Source organism: Orycteropus afer, unplaced genomic scaffold, assembly GCF_000298275.1.
Source record: "Orycteropus afer afer isolate SDZICR_OR568_19922 unplaced genomic scaffold, OryAfe1.0 scaffold00046, whole genome shotgun sequence".
Classification (NCBI taxonomy): Eukaryota; Metazoa; Chordata; class Mammalia; order Tubulidentata; family Orycteropodidae; genus Orycteropus; species Orycteropus afer.
The window spans coordinates 15,613,799-15,633,106 of NW_006921633.1; the positions used below are offsets into that span (position 1 = coordinate 15,613,799).

Consider the following 19,308-nt stretch of genomic DNA (forward strand, 5'->3'; position numbering starts at 1 on the left):
AAATTATGGATAACATTGAGAAGAATGGGAATTCCAGAACACTTGATTGTATTCATGCGGAACCTGTGCATAGGTCAGGAGGCTGTCATTCGAACAGAACAAGGGGATACCACATGGTTTAAAATCAGGGGGGGAGTGTATTGGGGCTGTATCTTTTCACCATACTTATTCAATCAGTATGCTGAGCAAATAATCTGAGAAGCTGGACTACATGAAGAAGTATGTGGCATTAGTATTGGAGCAAGACTCATTAACAACCTGTAATATGCTGATTGCACAACTTTAATTTCTGAAATTGAAGATGACTTGAAGCATTTACTGATGAAGACTGAAGAATACAGTCTGCAGTATGGATTACATCTCAGTATGAAGAAAATGAAAATCCTCACAAATGGAGCAGTAGGCAGCATCATGATAAATGGAGAAAAGATTGAAGTTGTCAAAAACTTCATATTACTTGGATCTATGATCAATACCAATGGAACCAGCAGTCAAGATACCAGATGATGTATAACAGTGGGCAAATCTGTTGCAAAAGACCTATCCCAAGTGCTGAAGAGCAAAGATACCTTCTTGAAGACTAAGATATGCCTGACACAAACCATGGTATTTTCAATCGCCTCATACGCATGTGAGAGCTGAACAATGAATAAGGAAGACTGAAGAAGAGTTGATGCTTTTGAATTGTGGTGTTGGCGAAGAATACTGAAGATACCCTGGACTGCTAAAAGAACAAATCTGTCCTGGAAGAGTACAGCCAGAATGCTCCTTGGAGGTGAGAATAGCCAGACTTCGTTTCACCTACTTTGGTCATGTAGTCAGAAGGGACCATTCCCTAGAGAAGGATATCATGCTTGGTAAAGTGGAGGGTCAATGAAAAAGGGGAAGGCTGTCAACAAGATGTATTGACACATTGACTACAACAATGGGCAAGGATTGTGGGGCTGGCACAGGACCCAGCAGTGTTTTGTTCTGCTGAACATAGGGTCACTATGAGTCAGAGATGACTCAATGGCACTTAACAACAACAACAACACCCATTCCTGATAAAAATTGTCAGAAACATAGGAATAGAAGGGAAACTCCTCAATATACTAAAGGGCATATATGCAAAACCAACAGCCAACATTATTCTCAATAGAGAGAGACTGAAAACATGCCCCTTGCAAACAGGTACTATCCATGGAAGCCTTCTATCTCCATTTCTATTCAACACTGTGTTGGAAGTACCAGCCAGAGCAATAAGCAAGAAAGGGAAATAAAAGGCATCCAAATTGGTAAGGAAGACATAAAATTATCGCTATTTGCAGATGATATGATCTTGTACATAGAAAACCCAAGAGACTTAGCAAGAAAACTACTGGAACTTATGGAAAGATTCAGCATAGTAGCAGGATACAAGATCAACATGCAAAAATCAGCTGGATTCATTTACACCAGCACAAAGATTTCTGGAAAGAAAAAGAATTCAATACCATTTACAATGGCTACCAAAAAGAAAAGATACTAGGGAATAAATCTTACCAAGAACACAAAAGACCTATACAAAGAAAACTACAAAACACTACTTCAAGAAACTCTAAGAGATCTACAGAAATGGAAGAACATATCATGCTCATGGATAGAAAGATTGAATATTATGAAAATGTCAGAACTACCCAAAGCAATCTATACATTCAATGCAATCCAGATCCAGATTCCATCAGCATTCTTCAAAGACATGGAAAAAAAATTACTAATTTTATATAGAAAGGAAAGAGACCTCAGATAAGAAAAGCATTATTAAAGAAGAACAAAGTAGGAGATCTCACCCTCCCAGATCTCAAAACCTACTATAAAACTCAAAAACTACTACAGCCAGTAGTCAAAACAGTCTGATATTCATACAGAAACAGACACATAGACCAACGGTACAGAATTGAGAACTCAGAAATAGAGCCATCCACCTGTGGTCAGCTGATTTTTGACAAGAGGGCTAAAATCCATTCAATGGGGAAGAGAGAGTCTTTAACAAATGATGCTGGCATAACTGGATATCCATTTGCAGAAAAATGAAACAAGATCCATACCTCACACCATGCACAAAAACTAACTCCAGATGGATCAAAGACTTAAATGTGAAACCTAAAATGATAATTTTCATCAAAGAAGTAGTAGGGGCAAACCTAGGGGCACTAACTTATGGTATAAATAGACTATCAAGCAAAACCCAAAATACACAAACAGAAGATAATCTAGATGATTGGGACCTTCTAAAAATTAAATTCTTATATGCATCAAAAGACATCTCTAAAAAAGTAAAAAGAGAACCTACAGAATGGGAAAAAATATTCAGCAATGACCTATCAGACAAAGGACTTAAATCTAAAAAGTATTGAAAACTCCAGCACCTCAACATCCAAAAGACAAACAACCGAATTAAAAAATGGGCAGACGATATGAACAGACTTCACCAAAGAAGGCAGCGAACAAACACATGAAATGTTTGCAATCATTAGCCATTTGTTGTTGTTGTTATGTGCCGTCGAGTCGGACCCAACTCATAGAGACCCCTTCTTGGGTTTCTGAGGCGGTATCACTATGGAAGTAGATTGTCCAACGTTCCTTCTGAGGAGTGGCTGGTGGGTTTGAACCACCAGACTTCTGGTTAGCAGTTAAGTGCCTTAGGCACTATGCTACCAGAGCTCCTCATTAGCCATTAGAGAGACGCAAATCAAAACAACCATAAGATACCATCTCACTCCAGCGTTAATAGCAAAGTTCAACAAGACAGAAAATAAATAAATGCTGGTGAGGATGTGGAGTGATTGGGCCTCTCATACACTGCTGTTGAGACTGTAAAATGATAAAACCACTGTGGAAATCAGTATGACGATTCCTTATAAAGTTGGAAATAGAAATACCATCAGCTCCAGAAATCCCATTACTAAGGATATATCCTAAACAAGTGATAGGACATGAATAGATATATGCATATCTATGTTCATCACAGCACTATACACAATAGCGAAGAGATGGAAACAACCTAAATGCCCATTAATCAAGGAATGGATAAACAAACTGTGGTACATACACACAATGGAATACTATGCAACCCTAAAGAATAATGTAGAATCTGCAAAACAGCAGACAAGGTGGATGAACCTTGGAGGACATTCTTTGAAGTGAAATAAATCAATCACAGAAGGACAAATATTGTATTAGTCCAGTACTGTAAAAAGTCAAGGAAAGGTTTACACATAGAAGGGAACTTTCTTTGTTGTTTACCAGGGAGGGGATGGGGGAAATTCCTAGATAGAGTAAAAAAACAATATATATATGTATCACTGCCATCGAATCATATCCAACTCATAGAGACCCCTCCTTAGGTTTCTGAAGCAGTATCACTACAGAGGGAGATTGCCCTGCCTTCCTTCCAAGGAGTGGCTGGTGCGTTTGAACCACCAGCCTTCTGGTTAGCAGTCAAATGCCTTAGGCACTACACCACCAGAGCTCCTATCTATCTATCTATGTATCTATCTACCTACCTACCTACCTACCAACCAACCAAAGATTATTAGTAATTACCAGGGATAGGAGGGAGGGAGAAAGGGGATGCTTTTGTTTGCCAGGCATTGAGTTTATGCTAATGGTGGTGGAATATTTTGGAAAAGGATAGCAATGGTGGCACAACATGAAAAATGTCATCAATGTCTCTGAACTGTAAATGTGGAAGTTATGTTGTTGAATGTCTTATTGTATGTTTTCCTCACAATAAAAGGGAAAAAAAAAAAAAAGGATCTTTCATATTTTAGGTATATCTGGAAAGGAGACCTGCCTTCCAGACTCTGGGCATTGGCTACAACCTCCAGTTTCTTAGTGGAAGGTCCTCTGCCCTGGCATCAGCCTTATATTCTAGGTCCACTGGGATGGTGATGATGCTGCATACCTTGCCTGTGGGTGCCTCCATTCTCTAAGCACCAGCATGGAAGCCCCACTCCCTCAACTTTAGGAGTGGCTTCATTCTCATGGTCCCCACACTCTAGAACTGAAGTACTGGCAACCCCACTGTTTGAAACCTAGGCTGTAGCTCCATCTTTGAAACTAAGGAAACAGTGGCCCTGCCCCCTGTACTCCTTACAACAGTTCTGCTGTTCTCTGTATTACTCCCAGGATGGTCCCTTTCTTGGAGGACAACAAGTACTTGAAACCAAGTAGCTCCATTGGCCCATTTCCTGCTAGTAGAATTCGAAAAGGCAAACAGCTTTCCTTCATTTCATGCTGTCTCTGTCCTTTTCAGTCATATTGGACAGGGTTTCTGCTGAGATGGTTGACTAGATTCATCAGTCACAGCCAAACAATTGTATGGCCAAAGCTTTAGTGTCCTTTCCTAGGCAAGTTCTCCTAGTTTTCAAAATAGAATTTTCTAAGTTTTTAAGTTCTGGTTTTTTTTTTTTTTTTGCACAGTTCATTAGTTAATCTATTTCTTTTCACATTTTGCTGTGAGTAAAAAGGGAAAAAAAAATGCTTTATTTTCAGAGTTGCACTTAGAAATCTGTGAGCTAAATATTCAAGTTCAGCATTCAAAAGCTCTACCATCTACCAAACATTTGAACATAATTCAGAAAAGTTTTTTTTGTCATTTTATAACAGAGATCACCCTTCCTCCAGTATCCAAGAACATGTTTATTATTTCTTTTTAAAGCCTCACCGAAATAATATTTAAACTCTATATTTCTAGCAACATCCTATCATGACAGTAGAAGCTTTCTCTAGAGCATTCGCCATTTCTTTCTGAAACTGCATCAGAATCACACTTAATGTCCACAGTTCTACTAACAGTCTTCAGAAGGCAATCTAGGCTCTTACAATCAAGTGCATGAACATTCCTCCAGCCTTTACCCATTATCCACTGATATTTTAGGTATAATCATCTTGATAGTAATAGAAAACGTACTTGATAAAATTGAACACCTATTCATGATAGAAAATCTTAATACATTAGAAATAAAAGGGAACTTTCTTAATATAATTAAGAGTTAAGTTTCACACACATCCCTTCTGCAAACCTAATAGTAAACAATGAGTTACTGAAAGCTATCCCCAGATCTGGGAGCAGAAAAAGATGCCTGTTATAACTTCTGTTCAACATTATGGTGGAGCTTCTAACCAGTAATATTAAGAAAGAAAAAAGAAATAAAATACATAAGAATTAGGAGTTAAATAATGTACATGCCATCATTAAAAAAACAAAAACCAATTGCCATTAAAGTCAATTCTGACTCATGACAACATCATGTGTTAAACGGTAGAACTGAGGTCCATATGGTTTTATTGGATATAATCTTTACGGAAGCAGATTGCTAAGGCTTTTTTCCACGATGTTGATGGGTAGATTTGAACTGCCAATCTTTTGGTAAGTAGTTGAGCACAAACCATTTGCACTACCTAGGGACATCATTAGGCATGTAGAAAATCCAGAAGAATCTACAAATTATGACAATCAATAAGCAAATTTATACTGTTGGTGGAAACAAGATCAATAAACAAAAATCAATGTTATACATACAAGAAACAGAAACTGAAAAAAAAGTTAACCATATTCATAACAGAAAAAGAGATAACTTAAATCTAAGTTACTGCCACAGTAAAAACTGCAAAATATTTTTGACAAAAATTAGAGAAGACCCAAATAAATGAGAGACATGTCATATTCATGGAGATTGGATAGCTCAATATTATAAAGATATTAATTCTGCTCAAATTTAATTATGGATTAAATGTTATTTCAAAAAATAATTTCATACCTTTTGGGGTGGGGGGAAAAATGACAAGGTGATTTTAAAATTTATATAGAAATGCAAAGGGTCAAGAATGGGCAAGGCAATCTTGAAGAACAAACGTGGATAACTTTCACTACTCAATACTGAGATTTAAATCTAAGAAGACGGACACAAAAACCTAATCATCAATAAAAAGGATAAAGTAGATTACATTGAAATGAATAATCCTTTTCATGTTGTTGTTGTTATGTGCTGTCGAGTCGGCCCCGACTCATAGCGACCCCTCCTTGGGTTTCCAAGGCAGTATCACTACGGAAGTAGAAATGCCCAGCCTTCCTTCCGAGGAGTGGCTGGTGGGTTTGAACCATCAGCCTTGTGGTTAGCAGTCAACTGCCTTAGGCACTAAGCTGCCAGAGCTCCTCATCCTTTTCATAAAGCTAGTGAAAAGGCAAATCATAGAGTAGAAGAAGATATTTACAATCCATATGTTCAGTAAAGTATTCATATCCATAAAATTTATAGAAATATATGGAACTACTCCAAATTAATAGGAAAGAGACATGGGATTCATTTTGGTGAATAGTGGAGTTTCTTCACTTTTCTAGTATTTGTTGGTAAGCTTTTTTTTTTTTTTCCCACCCTTACTAGTTTAAATAGCTTTAAAATGCAAAGATGGCCTCTACTGTATTTGATAACTTAGTAGAAAAAGCAGAATACAGGAAAACTGAGGAAAGTTTCTATAAAAGTGACTGTGAATTAACCTGCTGTGTTTTCCTAGATGGCTTAGAGGGATAGGGATGGAAAATATTTGTATGCAAATCATATAATATAAAAATTTCTATTATCATGGAATGGTTTAATCATTTACTTCAAAATGATTTCTCATAACAAATATAAAGTACCTACCTCAAAGAGTTGTTATTGTGGGTTGAATTGTATCCCAAAAAGTTATGTTCAAATCCTAACCCCTAAATCCTAATGTATGAATATGACCTTATTTGGAAACAAGGTCTCTATGGATGTAATCAAGGTAAGATGAGGTCATACTAGATTAGAGTGGACTATAGTACAGTGAGAAAGGAGAGGGAGAATTGGAGAATTTGAGATACAAAGACACACATAGGGAAGAAGGCCCTGTGATGATGGAGGCAGAGATTGGAGTGATGAAAGTCAAGGGACCCCAAGGATTGTGGCAATCACCAGCAGCTATGAAGAGGCAAGGGAAGATTCTTCCCAAGAGCCTTTGGAGGGAAGATGGTCTTACCAACTTTTTGATTTCAGACCTGAAGCCTCAACTGTGAGAAAATAAATTTCTATGGTTTAAGTCACATAGTTTGTAGTAATTTATTATGGCAGCCCAAGGAAACTAATATAGTAATGGTGAGGATTAAATGAGTAATTTAGAATACTGTCTAGCCCATAGAAGGAGTCAGTAAATATTAGCTATTATTATTATTAGGAGGTGTATCAAATCCTTAGCAAATAACAAGTTACAATGATAGGTCAATTAAAGTTATTCTAATATAATATTATAATAAAAATGAATGCTATGGATTGAATTGTATCCCCCCTCCCAAATTGCAAAATAGTTGTAAATCCTAACCTTGGTATCTGTGGTTATAATCCCATTTGGGAATGGGTTGTATTTGTTGTTAGTGAGACCATATCAGTATAGAATGTGTCTTAAATCAGTTTCTTTTGAAATATAAAAGAGATTAAACAAGTAAGTGAGCAAGCAGAGATGGGGGGAAGAGAGATGCCAAGCCACATGAAGATCACCTAGGAGCAAAAGCTCACAAGAGAAAAGGACTTTCACAGCTGTCAGACAGAAAGCCTTCCCTTAGAGCTGACACCTTGAATTTGGACTTCCAGCTTCCTAAACTGTGAGAAAATAATTTGTTTGTTAAAGCCATTTACTAGTAGTAGTTCTCTTGTAGCAGCACTAGACAACTAAGACAAAGAAGATCCTTTATACATTAGGTATGGAGATTTGAAAGTGGTCTGTGCACCTCATGGGTTTGACCAATTTGTAACTCTCTTAAGGTGGGAGAAAGAAAATAGAATCATCTTACTGGTTAACTGGTAGCCCTGGCACTCAGGTTTAGAGCAAGCCCTGATAGATTAGCTTTGAGTCCTGTAGTACCACCTTTAAGACTGAGCTCTCTGGTGGTAAATTTAGAGAGACACTGACAGTTGAGCTCCTTTGGAATTATGAAAACACAGCACAAGATGATCTATCAACTGAAAGACTCAGTAAAATATATTTGCACAACTTAAAAAGTGGAAATACTATTGAAATTTCCTTGTTTCCCGGGAGTTCCACAGAGAAATGAACTCAATCACAATTCTAAGGATCTTCTGTTTAGTCTAGGAATACCAGGAGGAACGGGAATTACGATATCCAGGTATCAATACTAGCAGGCTCAGGTAAACTGAGTTTAGAAAAAGAAAGCTTATGTTGATATTACAGTATTAAGAAAAACATTCATTTTTCTATATTTCAGTTTTAAATGGACCTTTACATTCAATCTGGGCTTCTGATTTGTATTCTTTGGATGAGTACACTAAAATGACTGTATTGTGTGCCACCAAGTTAATTTCAACTCATAGAGACTCTATTTCCTAGGTTGAAATGACTCTAGTGGATTCTAAACAGAAGCAAATCACCTACCAAACCTGAAACTACATGTGAACTTTGTCTCATATAAAAGAGAATTCTTTTCAAATATGACATGTTTTGGTGTATAAAAGACTATATAAGTTCCTGTGCTGATTTATTTTAGTAACAGCACTAATAATAATAAACTCTTTTCCCTAAAATCTTTTTCAAAGAACAGTGTTCTTTTTACCTTTTGCTAAATGGTGACTAAAGTAATTACTGATTATCAATTTTCACTTCAACAGAATTCCAACTTGTATACCCATATTGTATAATTTGTTAAGACTTAATTCTTCTTTTTTAAAAAGACTATCTGAAAAGAAAGTAATTCAAATGAACCAACCGTGCCCTACAAACTTAAATAGAAATGATACTAAGTAAGTATTGATTAAAACAAAAAGCACTTTAAAAAGCCAGCATTAATTCTTACCAACTCCAGAGGTTATTGACTCTGCATCAATGTCGTTAGCTCTTTTCCTTGCCACTTCAGCTAGTGCCAATTCACCCTTATCTAGTGCAATGTAATGGATGTCCTTTGGAAATAAAAGCAAAATAAAAGGTTAATCCAAAATGAATCTTGGTTGAGTTACAAAAGGAATTTTAAAAGAAACTTACTGTTCAGATTATAAAACAGTAGATGAAAATTCTTTTCCTATTTTAATATTCTCAGTTTTTTTTCCTAGTACAAGCAACTCTTCTCAATTGAGAATCAGAGTTCTAACTAAAGGCAGTTATTTAAATAAACTGTCTTAGGTCATTAGAATAAAAACAAACTTTTAATAGTTCCATACTCATTTTATCAGAAAACAGAAATCTTAATTGCTGTTTTCCTTAGTGAAATTTTATTACTTGAATGAGATTCTTCACTGAATTTTATCTTCTATTATGCTAAGCACTATTCAAGGAATACTGCACAGATTTGTCTCTGGCATTTATGTCTGGCATCTATTATTTGTTAGCATTGTTACTGCTACCACTTCTATTACTACTACTATTTTGAACTCATTCTATCAATATATAGTTAGTGCCTACTCAGTATTGGGATTCCAGACTAAGACAGTCTATGAAGAAAGGCTTGGCAATCTACTTCTGAAAATCAGATCACAGCAGAATAGTGTCCAATACAATGTCCAATAGAGTGCTGGAAGATGAGTCCGTAGGTTGGAAAATACTCAAAATACACAGTGGTTGCTGCCATGAACTCAAGCATATCAGCAGTTGTGAAGATGGTACAGAGCGGGCAATGTTTGGTTCTGGTGTGTGTGAGGTCACAAACAGCCAACTTGATAGCAACTAACAAGTGCTGGGCACTGTTCTGAGTATAAAGATTGTAACAGGCTTTTAGCTAAGTAGGTAGTAGCTAGAAGGTAGACAGATCACGGTGAACCAACAGTTTACCTAATAACCTAATAGTGTGATAAGTTTCATGGCAGATATTTGTAGATTGCTGTGGAGTCAAAAAGGAAGAACTGATCCTTGGACTGAGTCTTGAAGGATAAGTAAGATTTACACTAGGAGGGTAAATGGAGAAAAGGCATTCCAGACATAAATTGACATACATACAGAGAAGCTTCAGAAAACACAGTGCTGATAGGGAGTGGCAGGTCTTTTAATATGGAAGGAATGATGAGTGTGTGGGAGAAAGCACTGGAAAATAATACTAGACAAGTAGCTATAACCATTAAAAAGGACTTAGAACTCTGAAAAAAAATTTATGGAAAAATAATATGAACAGCCAATTTATAATGAAGGAGTATAAATGGCTTATAATCATGAAAAGATATTTTATCTCATTAATATTCAAAGAAATGTAAATCGAAACAATCTAACTTCAAACTTGGTAAGTTTTAAAAAGTCAATAGTACTTTCTGGTTGTAAGGTTTCAGAGAAAGAAGCACTTATATTTACTGGACAGATAAAATTGTTTAAGGAGCTCTGGTGGCACAGTGCCTAAGGCATTTGCCTGCTAACCAGAAGGATCGTGGTTCAAACCCACCACTCCACAGAAGGAAGACAGGGCAATCTACTTCTGCAAGATTTACTACCTCAGAAACCCAGTGGGGATCACTATGAGTCAGAATCAACTCAATGGCAGTGAGTTATAATTAGTTAGGACCATAGAGCAATCGTCAGCAAATTATGACCTGCGGCCAAACCTACCCTGAGGTCAGTTTTTATACAGCCCTCGAGATAAGCTTGATCTTTACATTTTTATTTTATTGTTTTATTTTAAGAGCTTGTTTTACATTCAACGTTATGTGTACATTTAGTTTCATTCCCCATTTACCATGTCCAACCTTAACCCAGTCTCCTCCCCTCCCTACTCTGTAACCCTCCCCCTGTGCCCCTCATATTTATGCACTCCTGTTTGTCCTGCATTTCCTCAGTTTGAATGTTGGTCCTCTGGTGTCCCATGGTCTATTGCTCTAAGGGATGTATTAGAGTATCCAATAGAGTGCTGGAAGATGAGACCCTAGGTTAGAAAACACTCAAAATACACAGTGGTTGCTACAATGAACTCAAGCATATCAACGGCTGTGAAGATGGTACAGGGCTCGGGGTGTCATCCTGGGTTAAATGGTCTGCATGTACATCTTATTAACTATTGGGCTGAAAGCTAGCCCCTAGGGGTGCCTTTTATTCCAGGTGTAGAGTGTATTCCAGGGCCATAGCATTGGGGGGGGGGTCTCATCCAACTTCATCAGACCAATAATTTGGGTCATTGTTGAGTTTTTGGATTTTATTCCATGTATTCCCTCCCCCTGTATCCAGGATCTCCAGATTTGATCCTTTCCTGAGTGGTTGGCATTGGTGGTAGCAGGGCACCATCTAGTTCTTCTGGTCTTGAGGGCCATTGTGTCCTATGGCTGATTGCTTCCAAATGCCCTTGTTTTGTGTGTGTGTGTGTGTGTGTGTTCTTCTTCACTTCTGATGCTAGGAGACCATTAGCTGCATCTTAGATGGCTGCTTGAAAGCTTTTAAGACCCCAGTCGCTACTCACCAATGTAGGATGTGGAGCAAGGCTTTTATGTATTTTGTTGTGCCAATTGAGTCTGGTATCCCCCAGTACTATGGTCCTGAGATGGTAGATCTACTGGATCTTTCTCCCATAGTGTCTGGTTGTCTGTGAGGGATTACTTTGTGTCTGTCTTCTATTGTTTATGTAAGGACTGCAGGTATTTTGTATCACTGGTGTCTGTGCAAGATTTGCCTCAGGTGAATCTCTTCTTGGTCTAGAGTATACTTCTGTTCACTGAACCCCATCTCATTGTCTCAGGTGTTTATGTGTTTATCTGTAGCCTGATGTTTGGTGTTAATGGCAATGCAGTGTTGTGGACACATTGGTTGGTATTAGCATCTGTTATCTATCTCTTACGTGCACAATTCGCTGTCCTCCCATTTCCTAACATTATCATGGTGGTCACAGATCCTTCCCATATATCCTTCCCCTTACCCATGTCAGCATGTAGACCCCAACTAGCCCAAAATTAATCCCTCCCCTTCCCTCCCCATCCTGGTAACCTACTAAGTGAGATCCCTTTCCCAAGCAAACTCTTCTCTTTTTACAGTAATGGGCTCGTACAGTACTTGTCTTTCTGTGATTGACTTATTTCACTCAGGATAATGTCTTCCAGGTTCATCCACGTTGTGAGATGATTTGCGTATCCCTCATTGTTCTTTAATATAGCATAGTATTCCGTTGTGTACATATACCATGATTTGGTTATCCACTCATCCACTGATGGGCATTTAAGTCGTTTCCATCTCCCTGCTATAGTGAATTGTGCTGTGATGAACATAGCGTACGTATGTATTCATGTGTTATCTCTCATCTGTTTACTAGTAATGGAGTTGCTGGGTCAAATGGTACTTCCATTTTCAGTTTTTTAAAGAAACACCATACTGTTTGCCACAATGGTTGTACCATTTTACAATCCCATCAGCAGTGCACAAGAGTTCCAATCTCTCTGCAACGTCACCAGCATTTGTTATTTTCTGACTTGTTGAACTTTGCTATTATTGCTGGGGTGAGACGATATATCATTATTGCTTTGATTTGCATCTCTCTAATGATTAATGATTGTGAGCAATTTCTCATGTGTTTGTTGGCTGCCTGTATATCTTCCTTGGTGAAGTGTCTGTTCAAGTCTTTTGCCCATTTGTGAATTGGGTTATTTGTCTTTATGGTGTTGAGGTGTTGAAATTTTCTATAGATTTTGGAGATAAGTCCTTTATCAGATATGTCATAGGCAAATATTTTCTCCCAATCTCTAGGTTCTCTTTTTACCCTTTTGATGAAGTCTTTTGATGCACATAAGAATTTAATTTTTAAAAGGCCCCAGTCATCTAGCTCCTCTTCTATCTCATGCACATTCTGAGTTATGCTTGACAGTCTATTTATGGCATAAATTAGGGCAGATTTGCCTCGATTTTATCTTTGATGAATTTTATAGTTTTGGGTTTTACATTTAAGTCTTTGATCCAGCTTGAGTTTGTTTTGTGTAGAGGGTGAGGTATGGGTCTTGTTTCATTTTTCTACAGGTGGATATCCAGTTTTGCCAGTACCATTTGTTAAAGAGGCTGTCTTTTCCCCATTTAATGGGTTTTGGACCTTTGTCAAAGATCAGTTGTCCATAGAGGGATGGGTCTATATCTGGACTTTCAATTCTGTTCCATTGGTCTATCTGCCTATCATTGTACTGATATCATGCTGTTTTGACTACTGTGGCTATATAGTAGTTCTTAAGATCTGGAAGTGTGAGACCACCCACTTTGTTTTTCTTCTTGAGAATTGCTCTGCTTATTTGAGGTCTCTTTCCTTTCCATATGAAATTAGTAATTAATTCTTCCATGTCCTTAAAAAATTTTGTTGAAATCTGGATCAAGATTGTGTTAAATGTATAGATTGCTATAGGTAGTATTGACATTTTTACAATATTCAGTCTATCTATCCATGAACAATGTAAGTTCTCCCATTTATGTAATGGCTTTGTTGTGTCTTGTGGCAGTGTTTTATAGTTTTCTTGGTATAGGTCTTTTCTGTCTCTGGTGAGGTTTATTCCTAGATATTTTATCTTTTTAGTAGCTATTGTACATGATATTGTTTCCCTTATTTCTTTATCAGAGGACTCTTTGTTGGTGTAGATAAATCCAACTGATTTTTGTATGTTGACCTTGTATCCTGCCACTTTGCTGAACCTCTCTATTAGTTTCAGTAGTTTTTTATTGAGCCCCTTGGGTTTTCTATGTACAGGATTCATATCATCCGCAAACAGAGATAATTTTAATTCCTCTTTGCCAATTGGTATGCCTTTTATTTTTCTTTCTTGCCTTATTGCCCTGGCCAGGAGTTTCAATTCAATTAATGTTAAATAGAAGTGGTGATAGAGGGCATACCTGTTTGTTCCCGATCGTAAGGGGAATGCCTTGAGTGTTTCTCCATTAATGATGATGCTGGCCAATGGCCTTGCATATATACCCTTTATTAAGATGAGGAATTTCCCTTCTATCCCTATTTTGCTGCGAGTTCTGAACAGGAATGGATGTTGGATATTATCAAATACCTTTTCTGCATCAATTGATTTAATCATATGGTTCTTTTCTTTTGTTTATCTGGTGGACTACATTGATGTTGAACCACCCTTGTAAACCTGGTATGAAACCCACTTGGTCTGGGTGCATTAATTTTTTGATATGTTGTTGGATTCTGTTGGCTAGGATTTTGTTAAAGAGTTTTGCATCTATGTTCATGAGGGATATTGGTCTGTAGTTTTCCTTTCTAATGGTGTCTTTCCCTGGTTTTGGTATTAGTGTTATGCTTGCTTCATAAAATGAGTTTGGGAGTATTCCATCTTTTTCTATGTTCTAGAATAGCTTGAATAGCATAGGTGTCAACTCTTCTCTGAATATATGATAAAATTCTCCAGCGAAGCCATCAGGGCCAAGGCTTTTCTTTGTGGGAAGATTTTTTACGACCTGTTCAATTTCTTCTCTTGTTATAGGTCTGTTCAAGTTTTCTATCTGTGAGTGGGATAGTTTAGGTAGGACTTGTGATTCTAGAAACTTCTCCATCTCTTCTAGGTTCTCAAATCTATTGGAGTACAATTTTTCATAATAATCTGTCAGCATCTTTTTTATTTCAGTTGGTTCTGTTGTGATGACACCATTTTCATTTACAATTCTTGTGATTTGGATCTTCTCTTTCTTTTCTTAGGTCTGTCAGTGGTTTATCAATTTTATTAATCTTTTTGAAGAACCAGCTTTTTGTTTTGTTGATTTTCTCTTTTTTTTTTTCTGTGTCATTTATTTCTGCTCTGATCTTCATTATTTCCTTGCATCTAGATACTGTACAATTCTTTTGTTGTTCTATTTCTAATTGTTGGAATTAATGAGTTACAGTGTTGATTTTGTTTCTTTCCTCTTTTTGCTGCATGCATTTATTGCTATATGTTGTCTTCTGAGTACTGCTTTTGCTGTGTCCCATAGGTTTTGGTATGATGTATCTTCATTCTCATTTGTTTCTAGGAATTTTTTTATTTCCGTTTTTACCTGTTCTGTTACCCAGTAGTTTTTGAGCAGTGAGTTGTTCAGCTTCCATATGTTTGACACTTTTTCCTTGCTCTTCCTATTATTAATTTCTAATTTTATAGCATTGTGGTCTGAGAAGATGCTTTGTAGTATTTCAGTGCTTTTGAATTTATTGAGGCTTATTTTATGTCCTAACATATGGTCTATTCTGGAGGAGGATCCATGTGCACTGGCGAAGAATGTGAATTGTGCTTTTGTTGCATTTCATCCGATCAACCATTTCATACTATCAACCAACTCAATTGTATTGTTGAGTTCTTCTGTATCTTTGTTGATTTTTTTCCTAGTTGACCTTTCCCTCTTTGAAAGTGGTGTTTTAGTCTTCTACTACTATTGTAGAGTTGTCTATTATCCCTTTTAATTTATTATTGTAATGTCTTCTTTGTCAATTCACCCTTTCATCATCATATAATGTCCTTCTTTATCTCTTATGATGTTTTTCACCTTAATGTCTATTTTGTCAGAAATTAATATTGTCACTCCTGCTCTTTTTTGGTTACCATTGGCTCAGTATATATTTTTCTATCCCTTAACTCTTAATTTGCTTTTATCTTTGTGTCTAAGGTGGGTCTCTTGTAGGCAGCATATTGATGGGTCTTCTTTTCTTATCCAGTGTGCTACTCTTTTGATAGGTGCATTTAGTCCATTTACATCGAGTGTAATTAATGATAGGTATGAATTGATTGCTGTCATTCTATTGTATATTTTTGTCATTTTTTTTTAGAGTTTTCTTGGTCCATATACTTTTCTGTGCTGAGTTCGATTTGTTGGCTAATGCTTTCTGCTTCTTTTTTATTGTTGGTTTTGTGCTTATTAAACACATATGTTTTCCTTCCTTCTGGATTTGCTTAGGGGGATTGTTAATTTTCTCTTTGGTTACCTTGGGGTACATTCTTGTCTCTACCTTTTCAAACAGTGTGTTCTGTGAAAACATTGTCCTGTTTTCCTCTCCATTTGGAAGTTTGTACCTAGAAGTTTTATTCCCTCTGATAGGTTAGTTGCTGTTGTTGTGTGCTGATTGACTTCCTTGGTTTTTAGAGTACAATGTTTTATGGTCTTATTTTGAGTTCCTATTTCTGATTTGGTTTTAGTGTTGATGCCATGTATTCTGATTTTGTTAATCTCTGTTGTGGGTTCTGCATTGGAAGAACTTCCTTAAGCATTGCTTGTAGGGTTTGTCTGGTTTTTACAAAATCCTTTAATTTCTGTTTGACTGAGAATTCCTTGATTTCACCCTCATATTTGATGGATAATTTGTCTGGATATAGTATTCTTGGTTGGAAGTTCTTTTCCTTCAGTGTTTTATATATGCTGTCCCATTGCCTTCTTGACTGCATGGTTTCTGCTGAGTAATCAGAGCTCAGCCTAACTGTTTATTATAATTAATTTTTGTTTTGTCCTGGGCATCCCTCAAAATTTTTTCTTTGTCTTTGGTTTTGAAGAGTTTGATTATAATATGCCTCAATGTTTTTCTCTTGGGATGTATATTGAATGGGATTCTATGAGCTTCCTGGAAAAATATCTTTTCTTCTTTCATGGTATGGGGGAAGTTTTCTGTTAGCAGGTGTTCCACAATTTTCTCAGTGGTTTTTTCCACCTCTTCTTGTTCTTTAATTCCATTAAGTCTTATGTGTTTTCTTTCCATGTCATCCTATATAATTCTTAGGTTTTCTTCATTTCTCTTAAATCTTTGTTCTGATTTTTCTTCATACAGGCTGATGTCCATGGATTTGTCTTCTAGTTGGGATATGTGTTTTTCAGCCAGTTCTAACCTACTCTTTTGTGCTTCTACTATGTTGTGCAATTCTGTAATTTTGGTATTCATTTTCTGGATTTCTAACTGCTGTTCTTGTATGACTTCTGACTGTGCATTAATCTTGTTATTTTGTTCTTGAATGATTTTCCTGCGTTCTTCCAGGGAACTGTCCGTGTTCTCCTTGCTTTTGCTTGGGGTTTTCTTAGGCTCTTGTAAAGCTCTACAAGCATATCTTCTAAATTCCTTATCGCCTCCACTTCCTCCATGTATAATAAAACCTTTGTGGTTTTGTTTCTGATGCCTTGTCCTGTTTTTTTGTTTGATTTGAGGTTGCCTGTTGTTTCCTAGACATTTTGAGGTTGTCTTTAACTGTTGGTTACGTTTTGATTTGTTTTGTCTTGGTTTTATGGTTTAATATTTTGAAAAAGTGAAGCTGGTGTATTATTATTATTATTATTAATTCAGGTATCCTGGGTTGCTTTGCAGTTTTCTTTGTGATGGTGGAATCACTGTGTGGAATGTGGATATGGGTTTCTGTTTGTCATAAAGAGGGCTTATAGTTGAACCAGGAGGTTTTATGTTGGCTGACTGTGTTTTTTTTCTATTGGATGAGTGAAATTATTGGCAGGGAAGGTGGAAGTGGAAGAAGGAAAGCTCACTGTTGCTAGGGGCAGTTTCTAGGGCTTTAAGCGGGCTTCCACTGATGATGTTGTACCATTATTTACGGGCCTGCAGCTCAATTTCAGCAAAGACTCCAGTTGTTAGGGGTCGCCTTTCCACCAGGCTCAGACACATGCAAAAACCCCACTCCCAAGGCCCCTCAGTGCCAAAAAGCTGATTTCCCAGCTCTGTGATCCACTTCAAGTGTTTCTCTCTCTGGCCCTGCCCACCCGTGGTGGCAGCCCAACTGGCCCAGACCACAATCTGCCGCGAGAGTTCCTCTGTGAGTCCACCCACCCATGGTGCCAAAGATCCGCTCAGTTTCAGCAGTGCTGCAGCTGGGAGAGTGCCTGCTAGTAATCTGTGGTTCCAAAATTACTGATAACATTAAGTGCAGGCCTCTCAGTGCCACTAAACAGCCCCAAGCCTACTTGGTGACCCGCTGTGGGGGGGGAGTGGGCCCGCCGTCCTGCAGCACTAATGGACTCTCTGCTTGGGTCTCAGCACCAATGGATGTGCCCGTTTGCACCTAGCCAATCCAAGTTACCGATAAAATTAAGTGCTAAAGGTAGATCCCTGGGGTGATCACTGGTATTCTGGTGTGGTGTGTCTTCTGCCTTAATCCAGGGAGGTCTCGGGTGGCCATTCTTACCTGCCAGTCACTCCCCCACGGAAGTCTCTGATGGCCTTTCTCGTTTGCCTGTCGGAGCTCCACAGGATAGATCTTCTAATTTTTTTTTTTCCCACTGTACTTTTTTCCTCTCTACTTCTAGTCCTCTGAGTTTGGTGCACTCTGATTCAGTGAGTTGTTCAGAGCACCATAATCCCTAATTCAAACTGTTGTACCTAGGTTTTCAACCACTAAGATGCTAGAGGGAAATAGCATGGTGATTACTGACGAGACTCTATTTTGAATACTGATATTTACAGTTTTAAATGGCTGGAAGAACTGCATTCAACTATCGTTAATGAACGCTGAATGGTTTTGAAATTGTTTCTGCTCCAGACTTGAAAATATTTCTTTATTAATTCAACCAAAATTACAAGGCAAAATCGTGCTTATAGGTGAAATTTTATGTGACAATGCCATCTTAAAACTAACATTGTTTGAATTGCAAGTAATGTCAGGTGTATTATATACTTCCTGTGTTGTCAAAAGTTAAAAAAGAACTGAGATCTCCAAGTGAGATCTACACAGATTCTCAATGGTACATTTCCTGATTTCAAACTATAATTTCAAGAGTGTTTTCCATATTTCAGAATCTACTTAATTGTTTCAAATTGGAAGTGATTAATTTGCAGTGAGGCAAATCTGCTGCAAAAGATCTCTTTAAAGTGCTAAAGAGCAGAGATGTCTCCTTGAAGACCAAGGTGCACCTAGCCCATGCCATGGTATTTTCAGTCATCTCATATGCATGTGAGAGCTGGACAGTGAATAAGGAAGACTGAAGAAGAGTTGATACTTTTGAGTTGTGGTGTTGGCAAAGAATGCTGAAAGTACCATGGACTGCTAAACGAACTACCAAATCTGTCCTGAAGTGCAGCCAGAATGATCCTTGGAAGCGAGAATGGCCAGACTTCGTTTTAACTACTTTGGTCATGTTGTCAGAAGGGACCATTCCCTGGAGAAGGATATCATGGTTGGTAAAGTGGAGGGTCAGTGAAAAAGGGGAAGGGAAATCATGCCTTAGACAAGTTAACACATATTGTTTAGGGGAGAGGTACACAATTCAATCCATGACAGCCAGTAGGAGATAGTCTCTTTACTCAGATGCTGTATAAGATTAGAAGCTCTGGTAGCGTAGTGCCTAAGGCACTTGACTGCTAACCAGAAGGCTGGTGGCTCAAACCTACCAGCCACTCCTCAGAAGGAAGGTTGGGCA

The 19,308-nt window shown here is 37.5% G+C and overlaps 1 protein-coding gene across 1 annotated transcript in view; it reads right to left on the reverse strand.

Annotated features, from left to right (window-relative positions):
- Window positions 1–19,308, reverse strand: part of LOC103194634 (WD repeat containing planar cell polarity effector) — a 506,739-nt gene that overhangs the window by 159,751 nt on the left and 327,680 nt on the right. Inside the window, exon 14 of the mRNA XM_007938048.2 lies at window positions 8,852–8,954. Coding sequence (XP_007936239.2) covers window positions 8,852–8,954 — 103 coding nt within the window. The remainder of the gene's footprint in view (window positions 1–8,851; window positions 8,955–19,308) is intronic.